The 21,535-nt window shown below is 41.7% G+C and overlaps 1 protein-coding gene and 1 long non-coding RNA gene across 3 annotated transcripts in view; one reads left to right on the top strand and one right to left on the bottom strand.

Moving 5' to 3' along the window:
* The window catches only part of slc10a7 (solute carrier family 10 member 7), a 35,843-nt gene that overhangs the window by 10,341 nt on the left and 3,967 nt on the right, over positions 1-21,535 (top strand). Inside the window, exons 7-11 of one of the 2 annotated variants that reach the window (XR_002597441.2) lie at positions 8,739-8,822; positions 16,671-16,836; positions 19,635-19,760; positions 20,517-20,667; positions 21,284-21,368. Coding sequence is in view for 1 of the 2 variants with exons in the window: in XM_022223863.2 (XP_022079555.2) it covers positions 8,739-8,822; positions 16,671-16,836; positions 19,635-19,760; positions 20,517-20,667 (527 nt within the window). In the remaining variant the exon portion in view is untranslated. The remainder of the gene's footprint in view (positions 1-8,738; positions 8,823-16,670; positions 16,837-19,634; positions 19,761-20,516; positions 20,668-21,283; positions 21,369-21,535) is intronic. The other variant, XM_022223863.2, reaches the window with a different exon arrangement.
* LOC147799937 (uncharacterized) lies at positions 13,674-14,731 on the bottom strand. Its single transcript, XR_015424392.1, has 2 exons — positions 14,239-14,731; positions 13,674-13,904 (listed from the first exon to the last, which is right to left on the bottom strand). It is a non-coding gene; the product is annotated as an uncharacterized LOC147799937 (long non-coding RNA).

Below are 21,535 nucleotides of genomic sequence, written 5' to 3' on the forward strand. Positions count from 1 at the left end.
CCCTGAAAATTTCCCAGGGTATGTTTTATTTCTCAAGTATGCCTACTGGTAAGTTTCAAATTATCTCCAGGAATTCTGGAATCTGAAGCTTAATTGTAAAAATATAAAAATAAAACAAAAAATATGGCATGCTCATCTCTGCGAAGCTGAGTTTTGTTTTCAACTGGTCCATTAGCACAGAACATTATTCTTCTGAATTTTAAAGCCAGAGAACAATGGATTGTTGTGCCCGTACATGTGTATGAACTCTTAGTATGCATGGCAGTTGTTCTTACCCCACTTTGATTCCTGATCCCATTTTTGTTTTTCATCAGAAGTCACCCTTTGAGGGGAAAATTCCATTCAACTACATGTTGAATGGAATTTACAGTACATGTACATGTACAGTACATATACATGTGCATGTATGTAGTAATTAATTACCAACACTCATGTAACAAATATCTTTGTTTTGTTAGAGAGACAAGGTACCAGGTAACTTGGCTTTATGATGCGTGCAGAGCTCTGTGATCTGCATATTTTTCTCTCATTTCAAATGAATGTCAAATCTTGTTCACCAAATTGATGAGCAAAACAGGTGTGTATTTGTCATGTATGTTATACATGCATGTACATGTAGCTGTTAGCTATTGAGTGTATTTGCCTCTGACTTTAGAAAACAGTGCATGTGTAGTTTTTACCAGCATCTACGTGCATGTAAGTTCCTCTTTTATCTTTTCAAAAGCTTTTTGTGTGTGTGTTTTGGGGGTTGTCTCGCTGTTTGTGTAAAATTGCTTTTGGAATGTACAGGTACCGGTACGACCGTTTATCTGTCTCCCATTTTTTCCCACTTTGAAGAGCCAAACCAGTGGTATAAGTCATGCAAGATTTGTATTGATCAGCCTATCCTGTCACACTTCCTCCTTCCACTCAAAGCCCTGGCCGTTCAAAAAGGGGTAATCCCACAGAATAAGTACACACTTGTTTTCATCGCCAGCGCTCCAAAATCCACTTGTTTACCCCTGCCCTGTTGTGCTCGTGTGTGGGGGACCTGCTCTTGTTTGGAAAACACTCACATTCAGGAAGATAGTGACAGAGAGGCAGTTCAATAGCATTAGTGGCACTTGACTTGTTCCCTTACTGATTAGCGATGCAATTGAGACGCCTAACTAATATTTAATGAGGGCTCGGGGTGGGGCAGACAAGGTGTTCCGGAGTTTTGAATGCCTCAAAGATTCCCGCCATGAGGCCACCAGACGAAGTGGCTTCCCCTTGGAGGTGATATCGATGTGGTCAGCTTAATCCCCTGTTTAATGATTAAATCATCAAATGGAATGATTCAGAGCTGTGTACCTACACATGTAATTCCACTTTGGGGGAAAAAGGCAAGCCTTGTTAAACATCGGTTCGAACATTTATTGTGAACACCAATTTTATCCAAGCCGACACTTGTATTGATGAATATTGCAAGAGGTCTTTTATGCTTGGAATTCAATCAACTGCATTGATACAGACACCTGTTAAAGCGGGGTCATTGATACCAAGAGTATAAAAAACATTAGGCCAAACCAAGAAAGAGAAATTGACTAGTCCAGAATTTGCCTCGACCAATCAGTTCAAAGGAATTCAACTTGTGACCGCCATGATAGGTTAGAAGTTTTCAGGGGATGTGCATCGCCATCCTGGACAGGATCAAGATTGGATGAAAAGAATTATTTATCATGGTTGGCATGCATTTTTGATGCCCCAGTAGTGTCAGTGCAAGAGGATTAGAAGTGTATTTTTGGCCGTTTTTTCAAATAAGCAGCAGTGCACCTTGAATAAATCATAGCCTGGAGTGGTCTGCGATAAATAATGAAAACTAGGAGCAGAAGAGGTTATCCGACAGTTATATGGAAATGAATGGGAGAGTTGCAGGGAGTACAATCAGGATTAGGTTTCAATAAGTAATAAGCCAACAACTTAATAAATTATGTTGCTCTGGTCAGGAGGGAAGGGTGGGAAGAAAGGTGGTTGAAAAGTTGGAGCCCAATTGAAACAAATGCTGGTTGTGCTCTGTGTGAACTTAGGGCGATTAATGCCTCCCTCAAGTACTCAGATATTCTGCGCTGAATGAAGTTTATACAAGTAAGCATTCAAATGCCAAAGCGTGAATGGATTTGCTTAGATTCAAGCTCATACATGTATACATGCACGTAGACATACATGTACATGTTTATATTCATTGCAGATGTACTATTTCGTAGTTTGCTTTTATTTGTTTTTGTTTGAGGTTGATCTTAGACTCCAAGTTTCTCTCACTTTTTCCTAAGCTTGTATTGCTTTTCAGTAATAACAGCTGAATATCGTTACAAGGGACAGCCACCCACAAGCCCATACATGACTTGCCTGTTGAAGTAGGCTTGACCTTCCAATCTGATGGGGTTTTAATTACGGATTTAGTGTCGGAGTACGCGACGGTGACACCATTTCAAAATTCATCACCTCAAACGCAGACAGTCTAAACAAAGGGAGGGGGGAGTGCACACAGTGGTTGCGGGGACATTTAGCAAGAGGCGGTTGCCGTGATTGCATTGACGATGAGCCACTCCGTTGAATCTTGCATGGGGAGGGATCAAAAATTCATAGGGGCACGTGCCGGGGACAGCAGAGTTTGGGATGCAGTGGACGTCGTTTAGCCGTTAAGCCACTAACATGGGGTGCATTTTGTTACACTTCAGCCTGGCCATTAACGTGAGGAATGTCCTACTGGTGACGACTGATTTTGTGGTAATTGATTTCTATTGAGTGACTACAGGACTGCCGGGGTGCTGTTTCTGGGGATTTTTCAAGATTTCAAGATTTTGTGGCCTCAAATTTCTGACATGGTGGAGTTCTAATTGTCAACATTTTTACCACTGTTTCGCACTTTGTACAAAATGCACGTCAGCAAAGGCATTTGGGGAGAACTCTTGCCTTTTACAGCCATCAAAAGTTGTGAAAAGTCTCTGTATAGTATTTATTACTACCCTCACTGCTGGGTGTTTCCTGGCTTTCTCTCCCCCCCCATTTTACATCAGAGTATACCAATAGCTTACACTTTGAATTAAACTGTTCCACTTTTATCTTATTTGTTTGCAATTTGATTGAAAGGCCAGAAGATTATTTTGGACAAACTTTTTACAAGGTTAATGTTTGATTTAAAGTTACAAAGTATTTTGTCTGAAATTTGGACATCTGGTGTCCCTTGTGTCGTCTTTAGCTAACTTTGTGAAGAGCTAGATGTCCTGGTATAGATCTCAAGCATTCTTATGTTGTAATTATTGATAAATTGTTGGATTATTTCACCCTGTATTAGTGACTCCACAATAATTGAAACTAAGATAAAAAAAAGCGAGAAGTCATACTGAGAAGCTTAGAAAAAGCATTATTGAAGAAGGGAAATTGCCCATTGTGTCATTACTCAAGTCAGTTATAGATTTTTGTGTGACCAATTCCACCCAATAAGGCAGGAACGTATTTCCCGCCAGATGAAGCATACATGTAGAGAGCGGTATGTAACATGCCAACAACTACCCAATAATTTTTGTTGTGGGCCGAGGGACAACACAATAGGCATTAGAGGCAGATTAGCCATGTCACTGTAAACAGAATGGAAGTGCCCTGTATTTGCACGGGCAAGAAAGAAACCAGCATTGTCAGTACTACCCAAACTTGCTTTGTCATTTGGACAAAGGAAACCTGCCGCCGGCCACAGCCTGGGGCACTGTTGACAGCAATACACTCTGGACAAACAACGTCGTCGTTGGAAAATGATCTGTAACGCGACAACAAGTCAATAATGTTGTTTCGGGGGAGGGGGTACATTGCATCCGGTTGTCGGCATTTCTGATGTTGCTTAAGGAGCCATCCAGTTAGTACTTTGGATCCAGTTCCCCTCCAAGCACAAACAAACTGAAAAGGAAAAATAATTCATCTTTATTTCTAATATTTTGAAAAAAGGTCACCCTTGGTGATCAGGATGTACCGTCTGCTGGTAAAAGCGATGAAAAAAAATAGACGACTCTTACATTGAAAAGTTGAAGAAAAGAAGCCTTTCTGTGCCAGCTAATTGTAACTATCAAAAATGCAGGATGTATATGGGTACCTTTTTCACTTTCATTTCTCTTTTCAAACTCCACTTTGGGCCGTGAATTTTGCCCATCTCGGAGATGCTGAATTTTGTCCTCAGTCTAAAACCTCCCGCCATCACTTCGTTTCCAAAATTCTCAGTCTAATAGGTCAGGAGAGTTTCAGATGGTGTATGGAAATTGATTTGTGGAATTTTGGCAAATTTGACTACACGGGTGAATGTACATTGTAGCCTACTGTCAGGGGAAAGTACACTGTACTGTAATACATGTACACGTACCTGTATGCATTTGTTACCAAATTGGTTCTTGTATAAACTATTAGAAATCTTTTAATTTGCATGGAGCTCATGGGTACAAAAAACTCCACAGCTCAGGGGAAGTAGGTTGGAAGCCATAATATTACATGATGTGCATTTGTGACTGCTATTCCTAATGTAAATTTGTAGAGCAACATATGCATGTACATGTACTCTACCTAATTGAAGGGGTCAAGGATGATAGCCCACCCCCATCATGAACCTCACAGGTGCAGGGGTTAAGGTTCCGAAAAAAAAAGTCATGCAAATTCCTGCTAGGCAGTTAAAAAGGATATGAAATCTACATTGTTACTGAGTACTTGTACTAAACTGCAAATTATCATGCGAGTATACATGTCAGTGTACGTGTACATTTCAAAAGAATTAATTGAAAAAGCCTAAAATTAACGTGTACATTGTGTGGGTTTGTGAAAACTTTGGACATTTTCAAGAGCTTGGGAAGGAAACCATTCCAAAGCAAAGCTTAATTAAAGAGATCTGCTCTGTTAGGGTTGATATCGAGGATAAAGAACATGTATGGCTATCTCCAAACCCTGGAATATCAGCTCTCTTGTCTTGAGTTCAAATTTCAGATTTGGACACAAGCAGTGCACCAGTACAGTGCAAATACACACCAGGCTCACTGCTTTTTCAAGCAATCTCTTTTAGAATCTGGAATTTCCTGAGTTTACCGGTACCATCGTGGTCTTTTGCACATATATGCAGAACAAAAAAAAATGAGTATTTGTTAGGAGTGACTTTTGGCTAACACAAATGTGTACCGTAGACCCTACACTGCCGCGGGACCCTTAAAATCTCTTGTGCTTATGTTGTGGATTATTCCCGTTCCTCCAATCTCCACCGTATACATTACAATATACCGGTAGTCCGTTTACGGTGCAACATCTATGACAAATGGTCGAAAATGAAAGTGCCAGTCTCCAGGGGTGTTCAAATTACAAGAACTGAGCTGAGAGACAAAGATTCCTTTTTTTTTTGTGCATCGAGGTATTCAAGTGTCATCCCCCAACCTGTTTGTGACAAATGCTATGTAGTGCAAGTGCAAGACTCCAGGGTTGCTCAAATTACCAGGACTCCAAAAACAGGGCTTGTTACTGGTACATGTACATATGACATGATCATGTACTGGTCCTGCATGCAGTGGTCCAGGGTTCCTGGGTTTTCTTCCATCTTTTGAAGTCCTGATTGTGATGGTGCCGCATTGATAATGTCATAAAGCTGCTTGTGGTGTGTTGTTCATTCATAATTTTCATCTGTGCCTCATAAAAATCCCTTCTTTTTGGAACCAGGGAAAAAAGTGAGAGGGTATATGCTGTGAAATATACGCATCATAATCTTCAGTGTGACAGGCTAAATTACGTGGAGGAAGTCATTTATATTGTCTTTGTTATGCTGCCAATAATGGCGTACGCCTCTGTAATTTACCTTGGAGCACGAAGGATCATTAAAGGCTCATTTCAGTTTGCCCCCCTTGCCATTAACAGAATGACCCTGGCTGTATTTTGTAATCGAAGAAATATCATGGAATCCCTTTTTAGCCCCTGTATCATTGATATGTACACATTTCTTCTTAATGACCATTGTGTGTGGGCGCACACATTAACCAAATGGCTGCCTTGGCTGCAAAAAATAGACAGCTCCAAGGCTGCCCTCTGTTGGTAAGATTTATCCATGAATTCACTTCAATAGGGCCTGTCAAGCGAGGGAAATTTGGGAGTACATGGCATTTATGTTGCCCTTTTAAGGGAATATACCTGGATTATCAATTGCGCATCTATTAACAATCTCTTATATTCTACAGCTCATTCTTAGTTACAGTTAAAAGTGGAATGTGGATATAATTCAAGGATTTGTTTTCAGAAACATTTATCAGTTAACAATGATTGTATGTGCGCATGGGCACTAGCATTCAAAGTTCTGTTGATCACTTTGGAAAGAAATGGTTGCTAGAATAGATAACAGTTCAAATGTATGGAAACGTACATGTATAACCATAGCTGTATAGCAAACAGGTATACATGTATGTACATATTAAACTGAGAAGCCCATATTAGGAATTACTACAGGTTACTCCTCATCCCACATAGTGCCAATCCTCTTAATAAATCCAGATATCATTATCCATTTAGGGTATCTGTACTATGAACTCGTAACTATGGTTTTTAACAATTGAACAAGGTAGAGGCTGGCCTCCATTAGTTTACTTACCGGTTGGGCTTGATGCCCCTTGAAAGTTCATGTACGCAAAGCATACATGTACGTGCATCATTGGGTTCCTTCGAAGGGGAAGATTTTGAAAGATGGAAGAAGATTCTAAGCACAAATTCCCAAGAAGTAATTTTGAACTTTCCGTGGCTTCAGTTTCTCACAAGCAGGATGTTTCATGTTTCAAAAACAAGTGGAAGTTCCAGAGACATTACGCTGGTGCACACACCAGATAGTACAATAACCTAAACTCTGAACATCTTCTGTGATATCTTCCTTCTTGGGTGCTGGATGGTGGATCTAAAAATGTGACAGGAGTGCCCAGGTAAATGGAGACTGCAAGGCTAACATGATCACTCACAAGGATACAAATTTGGTGGAGTTGTTGCAAGAAACCTATACATGTACAGATCATTTCCAAGATCAAGAGCGAGTTTGCATCAAGTTGTCCATCATAGGCAATACTGTACTCCATCAGAAGTACATACATGTAGGTACATCCTGCATCAATTACAAACTTGTACATGTACCATGTACTCTTTATCCGGAACTCTAGTGAAACCAAAATTCCAAATTTTTAGGCACCCTGCATTTACCGGCACTGTCAGACAGCTGTACTCGGCTGGCCTCCTCTCTCTCTCAACTTGTGCATTAAATTCACCAAAATCTATGAGATGATGTTCTTGTAAATGTAGGGCAATGGCCAGTACATGTACAGTTGTAAATTTAAAGTCCTGCTAGCCATTTTACATGTCGTTGTGTGCCTGGAAGAAGAGCGTAAGCACTGATGCCGTTTTGCTGGGAAGCTTGATCACTGTAAAAAAAAAAACTTTTCCCAGCCAAAGGACGCATGTATACAACTGTTTTATTTAAATGAAGTATATAGATTTCTTTGCAACGAGTTTAAAAAAAATTCCCAAGTCATTAGATAAGTTGTTCAAAGGTTGCTTTTTGTACAGCCTGTGTTGGTTTGGCTGTAAATTTTATCCGTTTTTACTAAATAAAGAGAGTGTGTTTCGTATGTCCTTTTGCCAGGAACCTTTTTTTCCTTTGTGATCATGCTTCCCACGTAAGCTCGGTCTCAACCTTTTGCTAGCCACTCGATGATATAAGCCTCTCTTCTGGCATACAACAAAGCTTGAACTGTATTCCCCTTAACCCTTTTAATTAAATCTAAGAGAACAAAGATGCATACAGGGCATCCAGGTTTCTCTTTCCATTTGTCTCTTGCCACAAACACTGGGATGAACATGTACGGTACCTGTGTAGTAAACACTTCCTCAAAGCAGTTTCTGGAATATGTTTACATGTTGGTTTTTATTCTTTCAGACAGGTGATTAAGTTTCATTTTGACAAGTTTGCATAAACTGTTAGCAAATGAGAGTGGATTACATGTTATACTGGTATATGTGCATGTGGGTACATATTGTTTAGTTGGCAAAAGTTTTTGTCCATATGTGTGCATTACACTAATAGACCATATTGCCTAGAATTGTTCACACAATTTTTCTTTGGAAACTTCAAATAGAGAAATTTGCAAACTTATTTATTTCAAACAAATTAAAGACCAAGATTAAATTTTCAAGTACAGAGCATTTGTTGCAAATACGTTTTCCATATGTATAAATTTGGTCAACCATAATAAACAACTCACTTCTAAATGCCTGTATGCATTGTGTGCACTAATGATATACATGTAAATGACGTGGTTAAGACGTCTGTACTAGTAAGCAGGAGATCGTGGGTTCGAGTCCTACCCGAGTAAGCTGGTGAATCTTTTTGAAAGCACTGAGCATACAGTGTTTATCAATATACACGTTGGGTAAGGGCAAAACCCGTTATATAAAATATAAATGACGGTTACATGTAAAAGCCCCCTTGTTAAATTTACATACATGTACATGTGTTCAAGCCTTGTACAGTACGTGTACACGTACAGACATCATACAATCAGACTTTTGACTGCCAGCAATGCTTATCCTGACCTCTAACGGGAAACCTGTCTGTAACTTCAGAAGAATAACCAGGAACATGTTAAAGCCAGTGCGGGAAAATGCAGTAGGTCACAAAGCGAGCCTAATAAAACAATTTTTTTCTCTCCGTCTTGCGCTCTGTCATCTTGCAGATGGGATCATCCAGTTCAGTTCCGTTTTCTTCCATCTTCACTCAGCTGTCCATCACAGTCGTCGTGCCTCTCCTCGTAGGGCAGGTGAGTTCACTAGTCATGGCGACCACATCAAATGGATGGTTCATGACACCAATGAAAGCAGGGCCACATACCCTGTGTACACACCTGCTTGAGGGCCCTGCACCAAAGTGGAAAGCAGGAGCCGAGAAGGTGTTAGGGCAATGCTGTAATTGTGCTATGGCTTGATTTGCCATGTGGGCTTATGGGAGCGGCTGCAGCCACTTCCCATGCATGTCTGTTGCATCTAGCCGTTGCCAGCTGATTCAAACACAGCTGTACAGTACATGTCACCAGTAGGCATGAGTCCAGCTGTCTGCATTCCCTAGACCCATTGTTCTCAATGCAAAAGCAGCAATTCACAATGCAGTTGCGCCATTTTTCAAATTTACAGTTGACAGAAGCATAGCTGCCTTTTTGCACTTTGTACTTGAGCGTGTCAGTAGATATTTTGGTAGGATTGGGACCCATTCCCAATTGCAAAAGGAAAGGATTATTTCAAACTGCTACACAAAACACACTTAAGAATCTAAAAAACAAATAGGAAATCAGAAATAATTCAAGTTCCCTGCATGCAGCCTGTGAATAGATTTGTAAGCCATTTCCCACAATGCACTGTGAAAAGTGGCCTCCCTCCGTTGGCAACCTCTTGGTTGCACTCTGTATTGTAAATTGGTTACAGTGTAATTGACCAATTTGTTCATGTACAACAGGAGTTAAATACGTAATATTGCAGTTTGGTTTCAAAACTTTTCCATTTTGTACACACTTCTTCGGACTTTGGAGATTACCATACAATTTGGATAGAATTTGGATCTAAAAATTTCCATGTTACAGCAGAATGATGTGGTAATAGTACTTTGTTTAATGAGGTGAGGCTGTGCATGCAGTTCCCTGTATAGTGCAAGAGATTCACTATGGTCACAAATCAGACTTTTAATCAACTTCAGGTCCGTGACACGACTACCCCAATTGTACTCATATACATGTACATACAAGAAGGGAAAAGTGTTGGTTCTATATTGAATTCACTTGGACCTGGACAGCAGAGCTTTCAGAAGTCGGGATGGTTCAGGGATGTCGGACCACTGACGATGTAGGATGCATAGCATGACCTCCTTGAACATTGGATGTTTGGCTCCATACAGCAATGGGTTTATAGCACTGTTAGCAAACAAGAAAATGACACCATACAGGAAGAGGTTGTCTGCCCCCAGCATGATGAAGAGGCAGTTGGGCAACGGGAGAAGGAAGCAGACACAGGAGACGACGAAGAGGTTCTTGGTGATTTGAATCTGATGCTTCTGGATGCGCTTCTTGCGGTTGTTGTCGGTGGTGACGCTGACCATGGACTTATTCAGGCCGGGTTCTAGGGAGCTGGTGGTGTTTGAATATCGAAAGCTGGAGCAGGCTTTCCGTTCTTTCCTGAAGTGGCGCCGGATGAAAGTGTAGATGATGCCGTAACAGATGAGCGTGATGGTGAGAGGACCCGGATAGAGGACTCCAGCCAATACGGACTTGTACAGGCTTGATGTCGGATGGTCGCTGTCGTCCAGACACACATGGATGTTTTTGTTGTAGCTGAGACGCCCTACACCAGTCGCCAGTAGGATCGTCGTCAAGAGGATCGGAAGAAGCCAGATGGTAGCCAGCATGGGCACTAGTGTGTAGGCTGTGTAGATCTTTTTGTAGGCAGTGACATGCTTGGTGATCAGGAGCATGCGATTGACAGCGATGGCTGCAATGCTGAACATGATGACCCCAGCTGAAATGGGCGAAAGAAAGGCCACCATCAGGCACAGGTTCTCGACCGACTGGGGCAGGTAGCCGCAAATCAGCACGATCGCGGCATTCATCATAGCGCAGAGGCACATCAGGAGGTCGGCCACGCTGAGATTGGCCACGAAGACGTTAGTGACGGTCTGCAGCCGGCATGACAGGGCCACTGCCATCAAGACAACAGCATTTCCTGTGACTCCAAGGAGGGAGATGATCAACACAGAAATAGACACAAACACTCTCCCACCATAGGTGTACAGGGAGGTGTCATTAGACACTTGTAAATCACTGGTGTTGTAAGGCTCCGTGAGTAGCGGCAAGGAGGTTGTGACAGCACCAGAAAGAAGCGGTACAGAGGTGTTATACACTGCCATCATTTACAGTTGCAGTTCATTTGCAGAACTCTGCTGGCTCTTGGAACAACTTGTGAACCGTCGAAGTTTCACTCCTGATACAGCTTGATGTCCAAAAGCCGTGCTGTGTTCAAGCAGAACCAAACACTTCCTTATGTGAGCCTGCGTACTTCTTTGATGCACCTCAGTACTTCTTTGATGAAGTTAAGGAACCTTAAATGTTTACGAATACCAAGAAGTAACTTACTGTATAAGGGATTGCCAGATTGCAGCTTTTCCATCTGATTTGCCAGTGGAAGCACGTTTATCCTTTATAATGTCTTACTGAAAGTGAAACATCAAAGCAGGTCCCGACAATTTTGTCAGAGGTTTCACTCTAATTTTTCTTAGCTTTGTGATTCTTATATAAATTATGAGAGTGAAACAGAGCAAAGTTGAAACTGTTTTTACACTGGTACCGGCATGTGTACATGGAGCACAACTTTATCAAATCTCAGGGTATTCTTGATTGCCTGAAGAAAGTGCTGCCTTGATATTTCCTGTACTGCCTGGTGCAGATTCAGAATTGGGAGGGTGTTACTGTCCTCCCAGTCCTTTCCTTGGTACCCATGGTCCTGTCATGGTCCCATAAAATTTAGGAAGTAAATAGAACTTGCCCTCTTCTGAATAAAATTCTGCATTGTGATAGGCTTACCTTTGTTAAATGAACCAATTTACAATGTAAGGTCTTACATGTAACTGTAACTCTTTTGCTATTCATGCGAGGAGCCTCCCTGAATCCGGCACTCATGATCGGCAATTCGTGACCACACTCGAGTTTCACTGAGCCATTGCTGATACAACAGTCAGACAGTACGCGATAAGCTGGAGATGGAGTGGTTATCATACATACGACTGTTTCACTAGTAGCGAGCGAAATTGCTTCGGGTGCAGTTGGATTATTCGGTGGATCTACCCCGTTGCGTTCAGAATTCAGTTCAGCACTAGTTTCAGATTTGCGATCGTCTATGAGTACTTCAACTAAAGCCGAAGTTACTGCATTAGCCACTTTAGCCAGACGTGAATTCTATTAGGACAATCACGAGCAAAATGACCAGGACGGTGACACAAGTAGCATGTTTTCTGAGGTGGTCTTGGCGTTGACCAGTTTGCATTTTGAGGACGAGTCACGCCGGTTGGACCTGATCTATCAAAGCGTTGCATTTGGGGGTAATTTCGCGGTTGTGCCCGGTACTGCTGCTGCTGATATGGTTGATGCTGCGGTCGTGGCAGTGATTGTGTAGTCTGTTTCCGTATTAACTGAGTTCCAAAACTGCCATGAGCTTCTGCATATTGTTCTGCGTACCGCGCCATGTCTGCGAGGCTTTTGGGTTGACGTTCCTTAAGAAATGTACTAAGCTCAACGTCGCAACTATTTAGGAATTGCTCTCTCAAGATCAAATCTTTCAGACCATTGTAGGTTTTGTCTGCCTTCGCCATATCTATCCATCTACCAAGTATATTATCAAGCCGTACTGCAAACTGGGGAAAGGTCTCTCCGACTTCAGGTTTTGCTGCACGGAAATTGACGCGAAATCCGTGTTCGGTTAGATGAAAATGTTTCAACAAGGCTTCTTTGAGAACGTCGTAATTCGTCACATCGGTCTACGATAATCTCGAATAAACCTCGAGGGCTTTTCCCTTAAGCAATGCGCTTAGGTTTATCGCCCAGTCGCCCTTATCCCACTCTTGCGAGATAGCGTATCGCTCATACCTTTGCAAGTACGCGTCTAAGTCTTCGAGTTTGTCATCAAATGCTGGAAGTTTGGGAGCAGGGGCCTTATAACGCGAGGATGGATTACCGTCATCGCTGCTTACACTAGCACGCTTAGCAGTCTCTAACTTAACTTCCAGTTCCGTCTTTTCACGTTCGTGTCTACGTAATTCCAACTGATACGCGCGCTCGTCACGTGCTATTCATTCATTGTCTCTTCGCAATTTTTCTCTTTCCGCGCATACGAATTCGAGCAAATCTGCACCTTCTAAGCCACATTCTCTACCGAGAGTAGTCAACTGTTCTATCTCACTCCCATCCATTTCACACACCGGTATCACCTCACCTAAAGATCCTGGAGCAGCAGGCGATGAAATGAAGCCAAGGGGAAGGGGAATGCAACAGTCAGCCTGTAGACAAACAGCCAAAGAAAATACGGTTAATACATGTACATACCACATAACCTTCATTGATTTACAGGATATAATGGAATAACATCGCATTAGATTCGTCTCTGAAATATTAATCTCTAAATTGGTCTCTGAGTTTTCTGAAGTCTCGATGTATTCTTAACATTCGTTTCCCGGACAAGCCCCCATAAATGTCACCGCTAGCTAATGATCAATCTGGTTCTGCAATGATGACCCCCAGATTCGAACATAAATCAAGAACAACTGAATGAATGAAAAGAGACCAATGAATTCTTTTTAAATTCGTGTATTTACACTCTATTTACACATCTATTTACAAATTTACAGAGGAGACATGAATCTGAGAAATATGCCCAATAACTGTTCAGCGAATCTGTTCTCGTATTTAAATTCACTCCAGATCAGTGCACTTAACTTTTGTCTATTTACAAATTCACTCGGTTTACAGTTTGGAGATTCTAACTCTTCAAGTCGGCAAATAAGCGAACAACTACAGAATTTACAAATAATACAGGTATTCTTAATTTGACTTACTTCGAATTGAGTGAATAACCAACAGTTAAGTTTTATACCAAATTTATTTAGTTGATGAATATGGAGCCGGGTTCTCCCTCAATGTGTGAAAATAATACCGACGCTCTCGTGTCCAGCTAGTTCAGCGTGACTAGGAGTAGGAAGCCCCAGTTGGAGAACACAAGTCTCGTAGCCTTCTCTCAAGGATGGAAATGGAGTCCTAGCTAGTGCGTCACATGGTGGGGAGGGAGACGTCAAACCCAACAGTTACGGCCATCTATTAAAGTAAAATTCAACCGAATACATGCAAGTATCGTGCCGACATTACCAATCATTCGTTAAAACTCTTCTCAATTCTGTGACATTACTCATCTTTCTTACAGTATCCTTCAATAAATATACAGGTCAGTCAATTTTCCTTCATAATCCAATCATCAGGTCAGCTATTCTTCTATCGACGTCAATGTTACAAAAAATGATGAATTATTTCCTCATACACAGCTTCGTTTATTTTCACAGTTAAAGTTGTAATAATTCAATAAGTTAAATCTTCAAAGTTCAAATATTTTCTTCACTTTTACATTCTTAAGTACAAAATTCGTTCAACTTACGGTTATGTCCATCATAACTAGACAATGTCTAGGCTGATTGTTGCAGAGAAGGGGATCGGTTTCCTGACAGATCGTATTGGCACTGAATTTTGCCAAAACTCGATCTGATCGTGCCGGGACTGGAATTCTCCGGCCGATCGTCGCCTGCTGGATCAGGGACTTCAGCGAGGTTGACACCGGTCACAAATCTCTCACTCAGCTCAGCTTTCACTTTAGGATGTTGTCAGATTGAGAATCAAAAATCTTCTGCCAACACTCTCATACACACCAAACTCAACTCCCAAAAAAAACTACACCTTCCTACGAATACAGATAAAGAAATTAGTGGGGAAAAAAAAACGGACCCTAACACGAACAAAGACAAAAGTATGTTTGGACAATAACCATGGCCGGTGGTTTTACGTAATTCATGGCAACGAAACCGCGCGTCTCTCGATCGCGATTAAGACGCCCGATCCGTGATCGACGAAGTTCTACTGGCTGCTAGGAAAACAAGCGCAAAATTTTGATTGGTTAAAGAAGTGACGCGTAAGAGAGCGAGACTATTTGCTGTCAGGGGAGAAATTTAACAGACAAAAACAACAAATAAATAAAACTACCAATATTTTCAGAGGGATCTTAACAATCCCCGAATCCCTGAAATCTTCTATTCTGCAGGAAACCAGTGGCAAGTAGTAATAGTAGAGTTCTACCCTCCTTTAAAACCTTTTCATGGGTTATGAACATAGAGCTACATGTGTATATAAAAACTACAGTGCTAATTTTCATTCTCTGCACAGAGCAAATTTGATGCCGTACTGGGCGCAGACATTTTGAGCCCGTTTGTGTACTTGTAGAACATTCCAAATCCGATAGAATGAATATCGCATAATGTACCGGTATTCTAAATGCTATGCGCTAGTACAATATTCACAAAGATCCGCGTGTCCTTCGCATAAGGTGCACACATGAAGAGCTATGCACATGTTTATTTAACATCCATGGCTGATTATTTTTAAAAGGAATGTGTCCCTAGCATTCGACCAAGGTCGACCGCTTACATGCATTTCTTTTGATGGCTGTCTTTTGATGAATAAGTTCAGCTCAATCAAAAGGCTATTCCCTTAATTCAGTCAGTGTTGAGTTGACGGCCCTGGAGCAGCAGCTGTCATGCTCATCGGGTACCAATAAAATACAATTAAAAAAGTCACGGAAAAATTCATGTGCGGTGCATACACGCATGCATTGATGTCTTTTTTGGCATTGAGCAAAATGAAATGCTCATTTACTGATTGTGCGTTCAGGTTGTTTGCATTTTGCCTTTGTTGACTTATCGTTTTACAATACAGACGCAGATATGCAAACACTTACGGAGCTGTTCAGTTGCTGCTTAGGTCTCATTTTTGGCTGGCCTATGCTTCTCTTTTTAACTTATGTTTTGTCAACTTCTTGTGGTTCATCTTAACTGTCAACGCTTTTGCTTTAATTTGTCAATCTCCTAAACTGTAAATTTCAATTTACAATTTTTCTGTTGATTTTCTCGGCTTTTAAAAAGGAGAGTTGTCGTTTTATTTGTTGAGCTTGTATTTTTGTTTGTTGGATTGTGTTTGGTTTTAAAGATTAACAAAAATTTTAACAATTTATGATAATATCCCACCAGTATCTATGTGATTGTTTCTGATGATGTAAAAAAAATAGGATTTTTGGTGTTCTGTATTCATGGCAGACAGTAATTTTCTTGGTTTTTTTTTCTTTTCTTTTAATTATTTCATGTAATTGTACAATGCCAGCCATTTTACTGTCTGTTACAAATGCAATGTACATGTATTAACATGGAATAAACCGTAATCGAAATAACAGTACAAAAGCCATACAACATTTCGAGTTTTCCCATAGGTTTATGTACAAACGTGGATGCGCCCAGCAGGCATCACTTAAGAGTCAGCGCTGTAGTTGTTGTACATGTGTGTGTATATAGCTTTATGGTTATGAAGTACCTAGGAGGAATGGGCTTAACAATTTATGTATTTTACTGTTCCTCTTATTTAAGTTTCCCGTCATTGCAGGCTGGGATTCTTTTTGTTCATAGCATGGTACATGTAGTATTGTGAAAACCATCCCAAATCCTTCAAAAGCCACCTGAGCTGCAGTTTTTGTAGGAGTTTGTGAGCTTTGTTAGATTCTGCAAGGTAGAGCTCTTCCCAAAAATACATGTACACAGGGCTCGGTGCCCCTCCAGAGGTCAATTTCAAAGATTGTACCCCTGGTTTCTTGCACAATGCAAGATTTTGGAGGAATCGGGGAAGTTTTAAGCGAAACTGCAAAGAGAGTTACAGTTCAGTGAAATGATTCTGCCGCTGCCACACCCCACAAACCGTACATAAAACTTTCTATCAAGTCCTCAAACCTCAAAACATCCTTGATGTTGCATTTTTGATCTTGTAATCCTGCAGGTTTTAAGACGGTTCATCAAGGAGTGGCTAGAGAGAACCAAGCCACCCTTCGGCACTCTCGGCAAGGCTGTCCTGCTTCTTATCATCTACTCTACGTTCTGTGACACGTTCTCCAACACAGCACTGCATATAGACCACCTCAGCTTATGTGCAATGGTGTTCATAGGTGAGCCCATGATGGAATAATGGGGAAATGGCCTGGTGCATTAACACCAGGGGGCGCTCTGTGTATTTGGCCTGACCACAAGAGACACTAAGCTGTGTCCAAATAACTTGGCCATGGCTGGAAACTACGCACAAGTCTATGACATGTAGCTGCAGCCACATTCAATGAAGTCAAGTACTGTTTAAAGCCCCAGCCAAGTAATGCAGACACAGCCTTGCTGTTTCACAGTGCATACACTTGAGGCAAATGGTTCTGCCGTATTCTGGGCATTTTGTCCTTTTCAGTCTTAAAGGATACATGCAGGCACAGATAGACAATGAGACCAGCAGTGTGTTTTTGTACTGGTATGCTCCAATACATGTACATGTACTTTGTGCCCCAAGCCTGCTTGTAAGGTAGGTGTGCCCAGGCTCTTACCACATCAAGAAGACAATATTTTTAATTAGAAAACTCCTGAAGTAGGGGCAGAAATTTGTCATGGCAAATATTTTCGGTCCCCACAAAGTCTGGGTTTTGAAATGTGTATTGGAAAGCTGAGTGTGCATGTGTGCAGTTGCATGTACTTCAATTGTACTTACAACACATACCAATGTACAAAGGTTCATTGGAGAGTGCACTTGTGAAGTAAGAACTATGGTCTGTTAGATAAATCCACAGCCATCGGTGCCCTCTCATTTGGCCGTGGTGCCTCCGAAAAGGGATCATGTTTCACCACCAAGATGGCAGTGCCCTTTTTTTCTCTTGGCCATAGCGCTCACACGTGCATATCGACTGCCCTTGGTCAGTGAGGTACACGGAAAGCGGCATGGAAAGCGACATACACATCATTTCATGATCATTCACATTGACCAGAAAACCGCGCCTCGTCACCCAAATGCATGGCATATGAGGGGAATGGTACACTCAGCCCACCTGGCATTGGTTGCCCGGCCCGGCCTGGCCGGGCCCGCGCCATGCACACTGCATGATCGCAAGCGCGGCACAGTCAGTGTTTCCACGCACCACCCACCAGCTTATCCAACAACTTAACATAACAGCGCATGCCCAAGCCAAGCATTTTAATGTGAACAATAACGTTGGTCTAAAACTAAGTGCTGATCGACATGTACGTGTTGACAGAATATTGACAGAATATATATTTAATGCACACAGGACGTGGCAGTATTTTAACTAACACTGCAATGTAGTGTTTGCAGTTCAGTGCCACGCTCCGCGTGCGATCTGAACTGAACATACCCGTCATCGATCAGGACTACCCTGATTTTCACGTACGTCGTTGTGTGCAAAATCACTCATTTGACTGGCCTGGCCAGTTTTTTGGGTAGGCAAAATGCCGAGAAAAGAATGGCTGCTGTCAAAATGGGCCAAAGCCTTCCAACACTGGGCTGCTGGCTTGACACTAATCACGGATATGTTCAGGTATAATGCGTATCCTACTTACTTCTTAGGCCTGAATGAATAGTGATTATCATGCAGTATCGATATACCTCATTGAGAAAGTACACTTCCAAAAACATATCAGGATGGCATTAATGCCCAGAACTTTGGTTCGCTGATGGCATTAATGCCCTCACGTTTGGCATCGGTGCCCTTTATTTCAGCTAGTCCACCAATGCCAAATGGCAGTGCCCGACAACACAAAATCCAGGGCAGCGAAATGAGCCCTTGGAAGTTAGTCTTGATGGTGTTTTACTCTGTGCCTGTTGAAACTGAAAGATTTGTCAACTTCGAGTTTCTGTTGATGCTGGCAGCAAGTTCTCTGAGAAAGGACTGAAGAGTCTTTGTCCCCCTTCCCTTCTGGGAAAGATTGTGGTTTGAAAACTGAAAGTGACGAAAGTTATTATTGCTTTGCTGTCATCTGTTTGGGAATAGATGCATGGCCTGATTTTGCAATTACATGGATGGATACTGCTGCTTAACTAGGCAAGCTGCAGGCAAAGTCAGGCTGTACCGTGTACACCTTGGCCCTAAACATACTGATGTCATCACTGGTTTTAAACATCCAATCATAAAGCCCATTTTTGATCGTAAATTTCAGGCCATGTATGCATTGGCGGATAATGAAGAAGTTATTTCTTGGAGCTGTACATGTACCGGTAGATGGCACTTGGTTCTTAGTCACGAGACTCAGGAAGGACTTTCCAAGAGTTTGCATTGATCACCACATGCACGTGGTGCAGAAAAGGCACAAGAAAGTTTTCAGCTGAATGGGCACAAAGTAGCTTTGTTGGCTTTAAGGAATACATGTACCCATGAACGTGAGTGTAGGATGGGGAAAACCCATAAAAGTCTGTTAGCAAAAGAAACTGTCACACTTTGAAGGCACTCTCACTGACCCAACTTAGAACTGCCATTGTCGTAAATAAAGATGACAGTGCCACGCATGTATCTATATAGTAAGCAAGCACTGAAGCTTCAAAAAGTGTCACAAGCATAAGAAAAATGTGGAGCCAGCACCCAGTGCTGGATTGGAATACTGACAACCATAGGCATGGCCCAACTGGTAACCTTTATGCCAGTTCATAATTACCGGTACTTCAAGTTTTATTTTGTGTGTGTGTGTGTGAAAATGAGCCTCACTGTCAAGATAACAACATACCATGTTCATTTAAACCAAATGCTTGCTCGCAGTCGTGGTAACCAATTAGGGGGGAAATCATATGGTCATGGTTCTTTGATGTCTCAGGATCCGACCCTATACCTCGGAGGGTGTAACTTGGCTTGGCAGAATTATCTGTGCAAATCTAGTTTGACATAGTTTCATGGAGTATTTTCATTTCCTTGTTTTACCCTGCCAGTGTTTATTCTGCAAGTATGCCTTATATCCTTCACCTTCTTCATCTCACAAGTGCAATTTTTTGGATTCACTCCAAGCGACACGGTAGCAATCATGTTTTGTGCTACCCACAAATCTCTGACACTGGGTAAGTTGAATCCTGTCACTTGATGCTGCCTGTCGTAACAAAATAACATTTAGACTATCGTGTAGGGTGTACTCTCTGGCAAAGCTTCCAAGATTGAGGGCTTGACACTTTGGATCAAATAGAGTCTTTCATTAAAGGAAAAAAAACTGCTTGGATTGACACATTAGGCCATCTTATTTTGAAGCTTTGTATATTTCAGTTCAGTCATCAGTAAAAAGTTTCAGGATCTTATAGTTTTATCCATGCATACAATGCACACTCCGGCAGTTACTTGGAGGAGTTTACATGCATTAAGGGCAGTCTGCCATCAGGCAGTATAAGGAAGAAAGTCCAATACCCTAGTTCAAGAGGTTTCTTGTGACCTGTTTTCTCATGGTACAGTGTACCTTTTGGACTGGTGTAGGATGAATAGGTAGCATACAGTGACGAGACCTGCTAACCAACCGCGATAGAAGAACTGTGATCCATTCAACAATTCAAGTGAAAGTGAAAGTGTGGTCCCTAGTCCTGTTAAAGTTACGAGACTCCACAGTGGTAAAAGATGGAAAGGAATGCCTTTGACACAGTTGAATTGTGCAGCTACTGACATGGAGCTTGATCGACTAGTAAATTGACTTTCACTGTCTTGAGACTAATTCAGCAGAGCAGGATTCAAACCTCGCTGATCAGAATCACCAAAACGACAAGGAAAGTCCCAAATGACCATTCCTAACTTTCCACTTTGACAAGTACCTCCTCCTCTCTCTCTCTCTCCAGGCATCCCCATGTTGAAGATTATCTTTGCCGGTTACGAGCACCTGTCCCTCATCTCCATCCCCCTCCTAGTCTACCATCCCACCCAGATCCTTCTCGGTGGCTTGCTGGTGGGGCGAGTCAAGCAGTGGATGCTCGCAGCTGAGAAACAGAGGTAGGGTTCTTGGAAATAAATCTGGTGTTGTGTTGTACTCCAAACCCCTTAAGACCATCACAAGAGTCCACAAAATTGCCACAAGACCGGCACAAGACCTCTTGTCTGAATTCTAGTCACAGGCTATTATCCTGTAGTAAGACACGTCCCAGACTGCTCTTCTGAATGGTCTTGCGTCTGGTCTTGTGATGGTCTCAACATTGTATACAATTCTTTGCACTTGCTCTACAATCCCACTTCATTTTCTTTTTCTTTCTGTTATGAACACAACACCAGGAAAAGAATATTCAATTTCATTAAAGATACAGTGGCACTTTTACTTAGTAATAGGGCTCAGCACCCCACAAAAGCTGAGAGTGCCATTGGTTTCCAGAATATTGAGGGAGTATTGAGGATTTAAGAAAGTTCAAAGCAAAATTTCCAATCTAGTCTACATGCAAGTTGAACTAAGCTTCCTTTGAAATTTCAGAATTAAGGGTACTAGAGTGTACTTCATTTACACACTACCAGTTTTATCCAGTGAACTTCTTGTTTTTCTAGCTCTCAGAATAAAAGTTATGTGCGATTCAGTTGACATTTCATGTTCTTGTTTCTCTTCTGTATCGTTCTGCCCCAGGATAACACCATCATCACTACCCAAATAGATAGACTCATGCGTTGCTTTCTCTTGGTCCTTTAAAGGGGCTTCTAACATTGCTGTAGTAAGTGTGCATGCCTGCATATGTGTTATTTTGTTGTGTTTTTTGTCACGTTAGGGCTGTGCTTTAAGGGTGTAACAGAGCCAAATGCCCATTTCTGCATGGTTTGGGCACTACTAGAGCATTGATTTCTTGTAAAAATGAGGTGTTTTAGTAACACAATTGGGCAC

This window comes from Acanthaster planci, linkage group LG02, assembly GCF_054643075.1.
Source record: "Acanthaster planci isolate LZ-2023a linkage group LG02, COTS_SCS, whole genome shotgun sequence".
Taxonomy (NCBI): domain Eukaryota; kingdom Metazoa; phylum Echinodermata; class Asteroidea; order Valvatida; family Acanthasteridae; genus Acanthaster; species Acanthaster planci.